The sequence below is a fragment of the Prionailurus bengalensis genome, chromosome C2 (assembly GCF_016509475.1).
Source record: "Prionailurus bengalensis isolate Pbe53 chromosome C2, Fcat_Pben_1.1_paternal_pri, whole genome shotgun sequence".
In the NCBI taxonomy this organism is placed as follows: Eukaryota; Metazoa; Chordata; class Mammalia; order Carnivora; family Felidae; genus Prionailurus; species Prionailurus bengalensis.
The window spans coordinates 66,224,289-66,236,952 of record NC_057350.1 but is presented as its reverse complement, the minus strand read 5'-3'; the positions used below and the strand labels follow the sequence as shown (position 1 = coordinate 66,236,952).

At 34.4% G+C, this 12,664-nt stretch overlaps 1 protein-coding gene across 3 annotated transcripts in view; it reads left to right on the top strand.

Annotated features, from left to right (window-relative positions):
* The window catches only part of GSK3B (glycogen synthase kinase 3 beta), a 196,413-nt gene that overhangs the window by 125,004 nt on the left and 58,745 nt on the right, over positions 1-12,664 (top strand). For all 3 annotated transcript variants that reach the window (XM_043594258.1, XM_043594257.1, XM_043594259.1), the window contains exon 7: positions 5,241-5,338. In XM_043594258.1, coding sequence (XP_043450193.1) covers positions 5,241-5,338 — 98 coding nt within the window. The remainder of the gene's footprint in view (positions 1-5,240; positions 5,339-12,664) is intronic.

Genomic DNA, 12,664 nt, shown 5'->3' with positions numbered 1-12,664 from the left:
GAAACCCCAAATAACCAGATAAGTCAGTGGGCCAAAACACTTTTCGTGCCTTCTGTTAATTCTGTTTTATTCTATTTGGAGAATATTATTCATTTGTCCCACGAACTATGAACAGAATAGATTTTGGTATCTCTCAGAAAGTGAATGATAGACCACTGGTGTAGTTGCTACCTAAATCTGTGGCAACCACTAAGCAATAGTATCCCTTAATGGTTTACTCCTTGTCTCCCATATTTGTACCTAAGTCCTGCCTAAGAAAGTATTTCCCATGGTTTTTAATGAACATTTAATTATTCTTCTGCAATTTTTCCAGCCTTGTCTTCTGAGATGAATTATTCTCTATAGAGGAAAGAAATGAGTGCATATTACCTTCAATCTAGTTACCTAGGTAAAGGTATATTTTTAAACCTAGATCAAGATAAAGCATTTATGTTCATGAAGATACACATCTTTTCCACTTCATTTTAAGAGTTAGTATTACTTGATTTTGAGTGAAGTAAAGTTTTGTTAGCAGGTTTTGATATTTTCTTCATTTAGCAACTATCTAATATATCAAGGAGGGCTCTTTCGGTGTTTGCAAAATAGGTGTCTTGGTTATCATTGCTTAGAACTGGACAAAATCAACTTGAATTTCTTAAATAAAATTGTTGAATCCTTATTTTCCTAGGTCAGTAAAAAGTTAGTCACTGGAGCAGGGATTTCTAATCCCTTTTGATAGTGCATCTAACCACATCAGACCTTTTGAATTATTCATTGTTCCAATGTCATTGACCATTTTTCTTTCCTGCTAGTAGATGAGAAAGCCCAGCAATGATTTATGTTCATCTCCTAAAGCATTTGATTGTTGGTTCAGACAAAACTCAGGAATCTCAGTATTCCAGAAACTGAAAATTAGCTTTTTCTTGAAAGAAGTCTTAATGGTAGGCATAAATAGAGTAACCATGTAATTTCTTATTTGGTAATACTTTTAAGATAGAAAGGGAATGCTATTAGTAATTATCCCAGGACAGTAAATCTAAACCAGGACTATCTTGGGTAAGCCAGTATTGTGTACTTTAAATTATTTTTTGTTAATTAAATTTAGTTATAAATTATTAAAACTTATTTTAAAAGTTTGCTCTCAGGATTGAGGTAAAAGTGAATTATTTTGTCTTGGTTTTTTTTTTTTTCTTAAAGTATTTTAATTTTACAACAAAATAACTAGCTGGCAGGCTCAGATCTCACATTCCCATCCAAATTTGGACTCTTCCCTCCTTCATTTCTTTTCTCTCCTCAATTGTAGTTTACATATTTCATTTTCTCTTGGTACTCATTCTGCTTGGTTTCTGACTCTGCTTGCTTTCATATACCTTGATATTCATTCTCACATCTCTTGTTTTCCTTTGTGCTTGTCCTTTGCTATCATGAAGCTCTTCTTTACCCTAACGTCCTTTCACCTGGTACTTTTTTCTTTTTTTTAACATGAAAAATTCATATATTGAAAAACTAAGTACAGAAAACTTCTAGTTGGCTAAAATAAACAATGCACAGTTAAATAAACCATCCTCATACCAGATACTATATATAGTCTGCTTCTTACCCAAATTACCACCTGGATATACCATAATAATAACAAAACTTACATATTGAAAATTAATGATTATATCTCTAATCTTAACCTTGACCTCTTCAAGGATTTCCCTTTTTTTTTTGTCCTTTTTTGAAGCTTTTACTTAAATTCCAGTTAACATGCAGTGTAATATTAGTTTCAGGTGTACAGTATAATGATTCAACACTTCTATACAACATCCAGTGCTCATCACAGCAAGTGCATTCCTTAATCCCCATCATCTACTTAGCCCATCCCCCTACCGACTTCCCCTTTGATAACCATCACTTTCTTCTCTATAGTTAAGATTCTGCTTCTTGGCTTGCCTCTGTCTATATTTTTTTTCTCTTTGCTCATTTGTTTCTTAAATTACACATATGAAATCATATGGTATTTCTCATTCGTCAGACTTCGCTTAGCATAACACTCTAGTTCCATCCATGTTGTTGCAGATGGCAAGATTTTGCTCTTTTTTATGGCTAATATTCCATCACATATATACCGTATCTTTATCCATTCATTAGTTGATGGTCACTTGGGCTGTTTCCATAATTTAGCTATTGTCGATAATACTGCTATAAACATTAGGGTGTGTGTATCCCTTTGAATTAGGATTTTTGTATTCTTTAGGTAAGTACCTAGTACTGCAATTGCTGGGTTGTAGGGTAGCTCTATTTTTTTTTTTTAATTTTTTTTTTCCAACGTTTATTTATTTTTGGGACAGAGAGAGACAGAGCATGAACGGGGGAGGGGCAGAGAGAGAGGGAGACACAGAATCAGAAACAGGCTCCAGGCTCTGAGCCATCAGCCCAGAGCCTGACGCGGGGCTCGAACTCACGGACCGCGAGATCGTGACCTGGCTGAAGTCGGACACTTAACCGACTGCGCCACCCAGGCGCCCCACTATTTTTTTTTTTAAAGAACCTCCATACTGTTTTCCAGAATGGCTGTACCAGTTTGCATTCCTACCAATAGTGCAATAGGGTTCCCCTCTCTCCACATCCTTGCCAACACCTTGTGTTGTTGATTTTAGCCATTCTGACAGATGTGAGGTGAGATATCTCATTGTAGATTTGATTTTTATTTCCCTGATGATGGAGTGATGTTGAGCATCTTTTCATATTGCTTTCAGCCATCAGTTTGTCTTTGGAAAAATGTCTGTTCATGTCTTCTGCCCATTTTTGGTGTGTTGAGTTTGACAAGTTCTTTATAGATCTTGGATACTAACTTTTTATCAGATATGCCATTTGCAGATATCTTCTATTCTGTAGGCTGACGTTTAGTTTTGTTGATTGTTTCCTTCGCTGTGCAGAAGCTTTTTATTTTCATGAATTCCCAATAGTTGATTTTTGCTTTTGTTTCCCTTGCCTCAGGAGACATATCTAGAAAGAAGTTTCTGTAGCCAGTGTCAGAGAGGTTATTGTCTATATTCTTTTCTAGGATTTTTATGGTTTCAAGTCTTATTTTTATTAAAAAAATTTTTTTTTAATGTTTATCTTTGAGAGATAGAGAGTACAAGTGGGGGAGAGGTAGAGAGAGGGACACAGAATCCAAAGCAGGCTCCAGGCTCTGAGCTGTCAACACAGAGCCCGATGCAGGGCTTGAACTCACAAACGGTGAGCTCATGACCTGAACTGAATTCAGACGTTTAACCGACTGAACTACCCAGGCGCCCCATCAGGTCTTATTTTTAAATCTTTAATCCATTTTGAATTTATTTTTGTGTTTGGTGTAAGAAAGTCCAGTTTCATTATTTTGCGTGTTGCTGTCCAGTTTTCCCAGCACCATTTGTTGAAGAGACTATCTTTTTCCCGTTGCATATTCTTCCCTGCTTTATTGAAGATTGACCATATAGTTGTAGATTCTTTTCTGGGTTTTCTGGTCTATTCTGTTGATCTATGTGTCTGTTTTTGTGCCAGTACCATACTGTTTTGATCACTACAGCTTTGTAATACAACTTTAAGTCAAGAATTGTGATGCTCCCAACATTGCTTTTCATTTTCAAGGTTGCTTTGGCTATTTGAGCTCTTCTGTGGTTCTGTACAAATTTTAGGATTGTTCTAGCTCTGCAAAAATTGCTTGGTGGTATTTTGATAGGGATTGCATTAAATGTATAGATTGCTTTGGGTAGTATAGACAGTTCAACGGTATTTGTTCTTCTGATCCATGAGCATGAAATGTCTTTCCATTTCTGCCCCCCGCCCCCCCCCCCCCCCCCCCCCCCCCCCCCCCCCCCCCCCCCCCCCCCCCCCCCCGCCCCAGTGTTTTATAGTTTTCAGAGTACAGGTCTTTCATCTCTTTGGTTAGGTTTATTCCTAGGTATCTTATGGTTTCTGCAGCAATTTTGAATGGAATTGTTTCCTTAATTTCTTTTTCTACTGTTTCATTACTGATGTATAGAAGTGCAACAGATTTCTGGACATTTATTTTGTATCCTGTGAGTTTACTGAATTCGTATATCAGTTCTAGCAGTTTTTTTAGTTTTGGGTTTTCTATAAGGTATCATGTATTCTGCAAATACTCAAAGTTTTACTTCTTCCTTGCTGATTTAGGTGCCTTTCATTTCTTGTTTTGTCTGATAGCTGAGGCTAGAACTTCCAGTATTGTGTGGTGACAGTGGTCATCCTATCTTATTCCTAACCAGAGAGGAAAAGCTCTGTTTTCCCATATTTAGGATGATATTAGCTATGGGTTTTTCATATATGGCCTTTATGATGTTGAGGTATGTTTCTCTAAACCTACTTTGTTGAGGGTTTTTATCATGAATGGATGTTGTACTTTGTCAAATGCTTTTTCTGCATCTATTGAAATAACCATATGGTTCTTATCCTTTCTTTTATTAATGTGGTGTATCACATTGATTGATTTGTGAATATTGAACCACGCTTGCAACCCAGAAATAAATCCCACTTGATTGTGTTGAATTTTTTTTTTTTTTAATGTATTGTTGGGTTCGGTTTGCATCCACGTTCATCAGGGATATTGGCCTGTAGGTTTCTTTTTAATTGGATTCTTTATCTTGTTTTGGTATCAGGGTAATACTGGTCTCATAGAGTAAATTTGGAAGTTTTCCTTCCTTTTCTGTTTTTTGGATTTATGAAATACAATTCATTCCTCTATATATTTGTATTTAAAAATGATAATACATTTAAGCACATTTTCCTGTCAATTGTATTACAACACAGAAGCCAACCATTTAAGGTTTAAAATTTTTTATCCTAATTTACATTGGCCTAAAACCCTGTGGACAAGAGATTGAACCCTTGTTTGTGGCTGTTCTGTAAGCACTGCTAATGTACAGAGGTTGTGTCACTTTGACTTATTTTAAAGTATGATAAGTAGATAAACATGCCCTGTGTTTGGGTGCTGTAATCCCCTGCCTTGGTTGTTGAAGATTTGAACATCTGATATTTGATAATTAAATAGACTTTACCCCTTTGTTGGAATTTTCTTATCAGCTTTGTTTCCTCTTTGGTAAATTTAACACTTTAGGGATGGTTTGAGGGCTTTCTTCCCTCGGTTTTGGATTCTACACTTTTTTGCTTGTGATATTTATTCTGGGATCAATGTGAAATTAGAACATGTATACAGATAGTTTCCAATGCATCTTAAGCTACATGCATTACTAACTCTTGTTTTCTCTTTTCTACAGACGTATGGTCTGCAGGTTGTGTGTTGGCTGAGCTGTTGCTAGGACAACCAATATTTCCAGGGGACAGTGGTGTGGATCAATTGGTGGAAATAATCAAGGTGAGAGTTTGAATCAGAGTTTTTGAATGCAGTGAATTTTTTTGTTATTCTAAGACTCCATATCACATACACCCAGGGAAAACTTCAAAAGTGGAAAAGATCACATAACAGGGTCAGGTATAGAGGAAGTATAAGAACACAGCCTTTTGGTTTCTAATTGAGTTATTTTTTTGTTATATGATCCTATAAAAGGTATTTTAGATATATCGTATGCATGAAACAAGGATATATCTGTTAAAGTACTCAAAATCCTTAAGATCACTAAAATGTATATACACCAAATAAAAGCATAAGTTATGTGTATTTTTGCTCGCCATGTCCTGTCTGCTGAGCACATGATGCTTGTATTTTTTTCAATATATGTAAATATCAAAATGTACAAACAGAGCATTAATAGAAGTAGAATTTTGACCTATGGGTTTAATATAATTTTAATTATTAGATCTTATCAACACTTTTATTAACAACACTAGATTTAAAATATTACTATCTTGGAATTAATATTGTGTCTTAAGAACAGTAGGGGTGAGATTTTAATTGAGTTTTTAAATGTAATTTTTAAGAGTTTTTAATATTTGAGACCTTAAATTTCCTACCCCCTTTAAAAAAAATCTAGTGTCTATATATTTACACCACTAGATAGCTTCATTCTAAGGTTACAGTTTGTTCAAAGCAGCAGTACCTGCTGTCTTTTGGGTTTTAGTCTTGATTTTCTAAATATTTCTTAAAAATGTAAAATTGAAAATCTCCCCAGCTGTCTTGTAGTTCAACTCTCCAATCAGTGAAAGAACCATCTTACTTATATTCCTGACAGGATGGATTTGCAGTGTTTCCTTAAAGACTTCCAATATCAAATCACTACTTTGGAATCCAATCTGCTTTGTATCTAGATAGCTTGAATTTAGTTTTTATTTGCTGAGCCATAACTCCTCAGTAGCTTTTACCAGTTGTTCACAGAACTATGATTGTTACTTAAAAATCCTTGCGTTTCATTCTATAAAAATGTTACTTTTGATAAGGTGATTTTGTGAGTATGGTTGAAGAGACTACTGTGTGATCAAGAATCTTCTTAACTATCTATATTTTTTATGATTTACACCTGAAACCTCTGTGGTATATGCAGTCTTTTTTGGGTAACCGTCTTTCAGTTCCACATTAAATTTTAACCTTTGTTCAGCAGATCTGCTTCCTTTCTGATTCTCACATTACACTCAGATCTGAGTTCAAATAATTTGGTCTTTTTTGTTTCAGAAAAGCCCATTCCCCATTATTCAAATTAATATTCCAATACAGGGTTTGGCAAACTTTTTCTTTGGAGGGCTAGATAAAATATTTTAGGCTTAGTGGGCTAAAACACAAATCAAGGATGTCATAGAGATAGGCAACAAGAGAAAACATATTTCTTCAAGTTTTTCATCGAGGAACATCAAAATATATTAATAATTGAGTATAGTTTTTTTTTTGTAATACAAGGCTACTAATTAGAGGAATGGAGTTCTTTTAGAGGAACGGAGTTCTTTTGAGGGAGGGCTATAACATTTCTCTTCATTGGAGTTAAAAGTTAGTATTCCCTATCATCAAATTGATATCTGTGTCATCAAAATGATTATTTGTAAAATCAGTTCTTAGTTCATAGACCACAAAAACAAGAGTTTGGGCCTTAGTTCGACCATACTATAGTGCAGTCATTCAGCATTTCTTTTATCCCCAGGTTTTCACTTGATGTACTTGAGCTCACCGTACTATAATTCTCTGGGCATATTGCTATTCTATTTGTCATTTATGTTTAGCTTATTAGAATTATGTCATTTTCCTATGGATTATAGTTTAGAATCTTGTGATGATTTATTCTGTTTGTCATTAATTTCAGTTCATATACGATACAAATGAAATTAGTCATGAAGCTAAGTGGCCTTCTGTAATAAGTCCCTGTCTCATGCTTGCCATCATATCTTATAAATCTTTGTATCTAGAGCTTTTCTTATCACCACCATTATGGTCCTTTTAATTCATTTTTCACCTAGTATTGGTTTGTGCTTATTCAATAGATTTTAGTAGAAACTGTTACTTTGTTATTTATTGATGATTTAAGACTTTTCATTTTCATATAGGGTTATTTGTTTAAGTGTTAGTTAATCAATTTGTAGTTGTAGGCCAACTCTGAAATATGTGTTGTCTTGTCATCTTGCATTTATATGTAAGGAACATAGTCACAACCCTACTGTAGTTCCACGATCACTGCCTATAGATGTTTTGAAGGTGATATGAGATAAAGGAATTAGGATCCCAGGGCACTTTGGAATATCCAGCTTCTTGATCCCTTTTACAGTTTTAAGCATAAAGACCCTGTACTAGTTTACTACCATTTGGTGACCTGAAGTTATATATTACATTGAGATTATTAGACATTGTGTTGTGGTATGTGTGAGTAGTATGTATTAAATTTTACTGCCTGGAGGTTAATAAGCATTGTATAGGTTTTGTGTATGTGTTTAATATAGCTCTAAAATCTTGTTGATCTTGTATATTTGTTTTCTAAATATTGGATATCCGTGATGTTTCATTGACATAAAAATTCATAACTAATTCTGATGTAACTTCTCTAGTTTTCCTGATCTAAGTTGTAAATCAGAAAACAAGTTGTGTTGGTTAGCCTTTAAGTTAAATGTTATTAAACACATTTTATAGTTTAAACAGATATTGTCAGTATTGCTAATCAGGGCTTCAAGAATAGATTTGAGGGGCGTCTAGGTGGCTCAGTTGGTTGAGTGTCCATCTTCGGCTCAGGTCATGATCTCGTAGTTCATGAGTTCCAGTCCCCACATTGGGCTCTGTGCTGATGCCTCAGAGCCTGGAGCCCGTTTCAGATTCTGTGTCTCCCTCTCTCTCTGCTCCTCCTCTGCTCGTGTTCACACACTCCCTCTCTCTCAAAAATAAATAAAAACATTTTTAAAAAATTTAAAAAGAAGAATAGATCTGAATTTTCTATGAAAGTGATCTTATAGGTGCCCAATTCCTTTCTCAGTTTTTTTTGAGATAATATAGTAATGAATCCTTAGGATAATTAGGGAATCTATAAAAATCTGTTCTTTTCTATTTTCTCCCTTTAAAATTTTATGATTGCTTTGAGTATCTGGAGGTAGCTGACCGCCAGTAAAATAAATACTCTTCTCTCAGGATTTGAGTTTATGCAAAAAATGAACAATCATACAGCAAATTTCATATATTTTATATGTGATAGACTTGCCACATTATTTTATAATGAATAGAGACTTTATCGTTATGTTTTATTAGCCAATGGCATCAAAATAGTTTTCAATAAAGATTTAAGTTGAATTAAGCTGCAAGACCATTGTTCATTCATGAATTTGGAATTATCTAGGAATTAATAAGAAAAGTTGTGATTGTTGTATATGTTGTTTATTAAATTTTGTTGACTCAGATGCTCATGCCAGTAATTTGTAGCGTGAGTAACAGAGTTTTATAAACTGAGCTAACTTCATCTCTCTCTTTTTTTTTAATGTTTATTTTTGAAAGAGAGAGAGTGCATGCATGCAAGCGGTGAAGGGGGCAGAGAGAGAGATCTCCTCTCTCCCTACCTTCTAATAAGAAGACTTTTATAAAATATTTAGAATAAATCCAAGTATGTTATCTTCAAATAAGTTAAAAGTATAAAGGAAAATGGAATTCAAAGTCTTGAAAAATCATTTCTAAGTGTGAAGAACACTTTCTGAGGTTGGTTTCATACATAGGACCATTAGATCAGCAATTCATTATGCCAGTTAATCTCTGAATATCGAGAAATGCTTGGATCTTCAAAATATTTATAAAAAGAGAAATTCTGTCAAGGACTTCTCAGTTAAGATTTTTTTTCCCCGTCAAATTCCTCCTTAACATACTACTTAAGATAAGTTCAAGAAATATCTCCTGTCTGGAGGAGGGGGGTGTTCAGCATCTGACTTCAGCTCAGATCATGATCTCATGGTTCGTGGGTTCAACCCCCACATCAGACTTTGTGCTGACAGCTCAGAGCCTTGTGCCTGCAGATTCTGTGTCTCCCTCTCTATTTCTCCCCTGCTTGCACTCTGTTTCTCTCTCTCTCAAAAATAAATAATAAAAAAAAAGAGAGAAAAATATCTGATGTGGTTTCAGCTATCTGATAAAAAATACAATATTTGGGGAAAATCTCTACCAGGAGTTTCACAAACACAGGTTCCGTGACATAGCATTGTCCTTTGGCACCTCTGCTGTCAGTCATAGCAGTAGAGTTCTTTAGAAAAGAGTCTTCTGAAGACTTGGAGAAGGTAGTTGTTTATTAATGCCAATTACTTGTTTTATAATTATACTGTATTTTCTATGCTCAGTTCAGGAGACTGAGAATACACAGACACACAAATACAAAGAAAAGAACAAAAGCAGTTACAGTTCTGGCACATCTTGAAAAACAACTTCTATAAATATTTTGATATCCTTTTCTGGACGTATATATGTTTAAACAAAAATGCCATCTGTTTTGTAGACTTTTTTTTACTAAATAACTCATTTCATTTCTCACAAGAAGTATATTTTGACTAAGTGACTTTTAAAAATGCATAGATTCTATTGTATGATTATATTCTGAATTACATAATTGGTTTTGAAAAGAATAGCATAACGAAGGCAATGCGATATGTTATTTCCTTGAAAAGAAATTACATGATATTTTTGGCTTCTCAAAGATTTGGTTATTACATTATATAAATGACAAATTTACCCCATACTCCCCAAATGGATTGAAGTTGAAGCAATCTCTGAAGCTCTGAACCTGGAAGTGCTGTAAATTTTACTAATAGTTTCTTATCCCCCTCCGAATTCTGAACTATAAATTTCAAGTAAGGAAAGGTGAACTTCAGTGCAGAGCTCAGTTTCTGGATTATAATATTACAAGAGGCTCCTGGATGGCTGAATTGGTTAAGCATCCAACTCTTGATTTTGAACCAGGTCATGTTCTTATGGTTTGTAAGAACAAGCCCCGTGTTGGGCTCTGTGCTGACAGAGCGGAGCCTGCTTTGGATTCGTTCTCTCTCCCTCTCCCTCTCCCTCTCCCTCTCCCTCTCCCTCTCCCTCTCCCTCTCTCTCTCCCCCTCCCCGCCCATTCCCCTCCCCCCTCCCCCTCACCAGTCTCTCTCAAAATAAATAAATATTAAAAAATAAAATATTGGGGCGCCTGGGTGGCTCAGTCGTTTAAGTGTCTGACTTTGACTCAGGTCATTATCTCACAGTTTGTGAGTTCGAGCTCTGCATCCGGCTCTGTGCTGACAGCTCAGAGCCTGGAGCCTGCTTCGGATTCTGTGTCTTCCTGTCTCTCTGCCCCTCCCCTGCTTGTGTTCTGTCTCTCTGTCTCTAAAATAAAGAAACATTTTTAAAAAATAAAAAATATCTCAAAAAACTAAAAGTTTGGAAGAAACCAATTACTGTGTAGAATTTCAAATTTTAAATGAATTAATGTTCCTAAAGATATCCTTTTATTTATTACATAAATGTTTACTTATGCTTTGTAATAATTTGGCCATTGCTCCCTAATGGAAGAGTTTTAGAGCAGAATTGGTCAGAGTCCTATTTCTTGATAGAATTTGAATGGAGCTTCCATCGTTTTAGTAGCTAGCCTTTTAAATTTGGATATATTTCTTTTAGAAAAACATGACATTAAACATATAGATACTTAAATTATTTGCAGTAATAAAATTATTGTAAGGCAATTAAAGTTAATTTATCTTACAAATTTATCTTATTTATTTATCTTATTTATCTTATTAATTTATCTTATAATTTATCTTTACTAAATTGTTTAATTTCTCTTAGCAATAATTACTGTTTAGATATCTGCATAGGTAGCTCTTCCATAGATAAGAGCTAATAAAATCTTTCCTCTAGTAGAAGCATTATTTGAGAAATTTGAAAATAGGAAACAGTAAGATACAAATAATCTTTTGATTATAGGATTATAGCTAAGTAGGTGGACCTCATTTCTTATGCCTGTAAGTAGAGAAAGATTTAGAAGGAAAAAGATTTAGCAGTGGAGAGTGGGATTAAGGGAAGAGGGAAAGGAGAAGGTTTTCACTTTTTATTGTTCTGTGATGTTGATTTTTTGAAACAATTGTTATTTTTTTGCAGTCACAGAAACTAGGAAAACAGATGTTTTCAATTGTGCTGGAATCTTTTGTTAGTAAACAAAAACAGTTAAGAGAACCCATTTTGTTATAAATGTTTGTCTAAGCAGTTGTTTTCCTGGTCTTCCAGCTTGACTGATGGTTGTAATATAATTTAGACAAAGAGATCAGTGATTTCTTGGTTCCTCAAAATCTGCATTTTCAAATATTGGGAAACTACTGCTAATCACAAAAGCTGCCACTCGTTGAGACTTTACTCTGCACCAGCCACTGAGCTGAACACTTTACATACATTACTACATCAACCCTTACATTAATCCTAGGAAGATGATGGTGATGGTGATGGTGATGGTGATGATTATGATGATTACCCCACCATATCCAGGAGAGGTTAGATGATAGAAAAATTCTATCTGATTCATCTTTAGCTAAATTGGTGTCCCCTGCTTATAGAATTTTATAGCTCTGGGGGAAAAGTATGATCTTTAATTTTAACTTGATATCCAGAACCAATTGAGTCATGTTTATCATATATTACTGTTAAAAAAAGAAACGTGACCACAAACTAAAGGAAAAAGCTCCTAAATTTTATTGTGATGAATACACCAAATCAGTTTGAGATGTCTTTGGACTAGGTCTAATTGTGCTTCATCTAAAGGAATCAAAGTTATAATGGTGGATTTCTTTGCTTTCAACTATAGCTCAACCTTAACTTTCACCATCTTTGTTTAGCAAACGTTTTAGATTTTCAGTTATCCTATTCCCATATTATGGCTTGTTCAACACCTGTGTGTGTACACTCTCCTTTCCTGGCCTAACACTCTAACACTCTATCAAATAGTCTCTCATTCAGAGCTTTAAGATATTAGTTAAATCAGATTTTAAGAAGTATGAAAAATACTTATTTTCCTAAGATTTTTGATGGATCAGTGATGTGTCTTTACTAATATGCATTTGGAGTTTAAAGCTATGTTACCTGGTAAAATTTCTTATGTAATAGAGCTCTTTTGTTGTTAACAGACTGCAGGGACAATATATTAAACTTAATTCTGTCTTCTTTTTCCACTTTCCAGAACATGTAAGTACACCCCATTATACATTGTGGTATACACTTTTACTTGTGTGTGTGTGTGTGTATAAATATATATATACATATATATATAATATGTAATATATA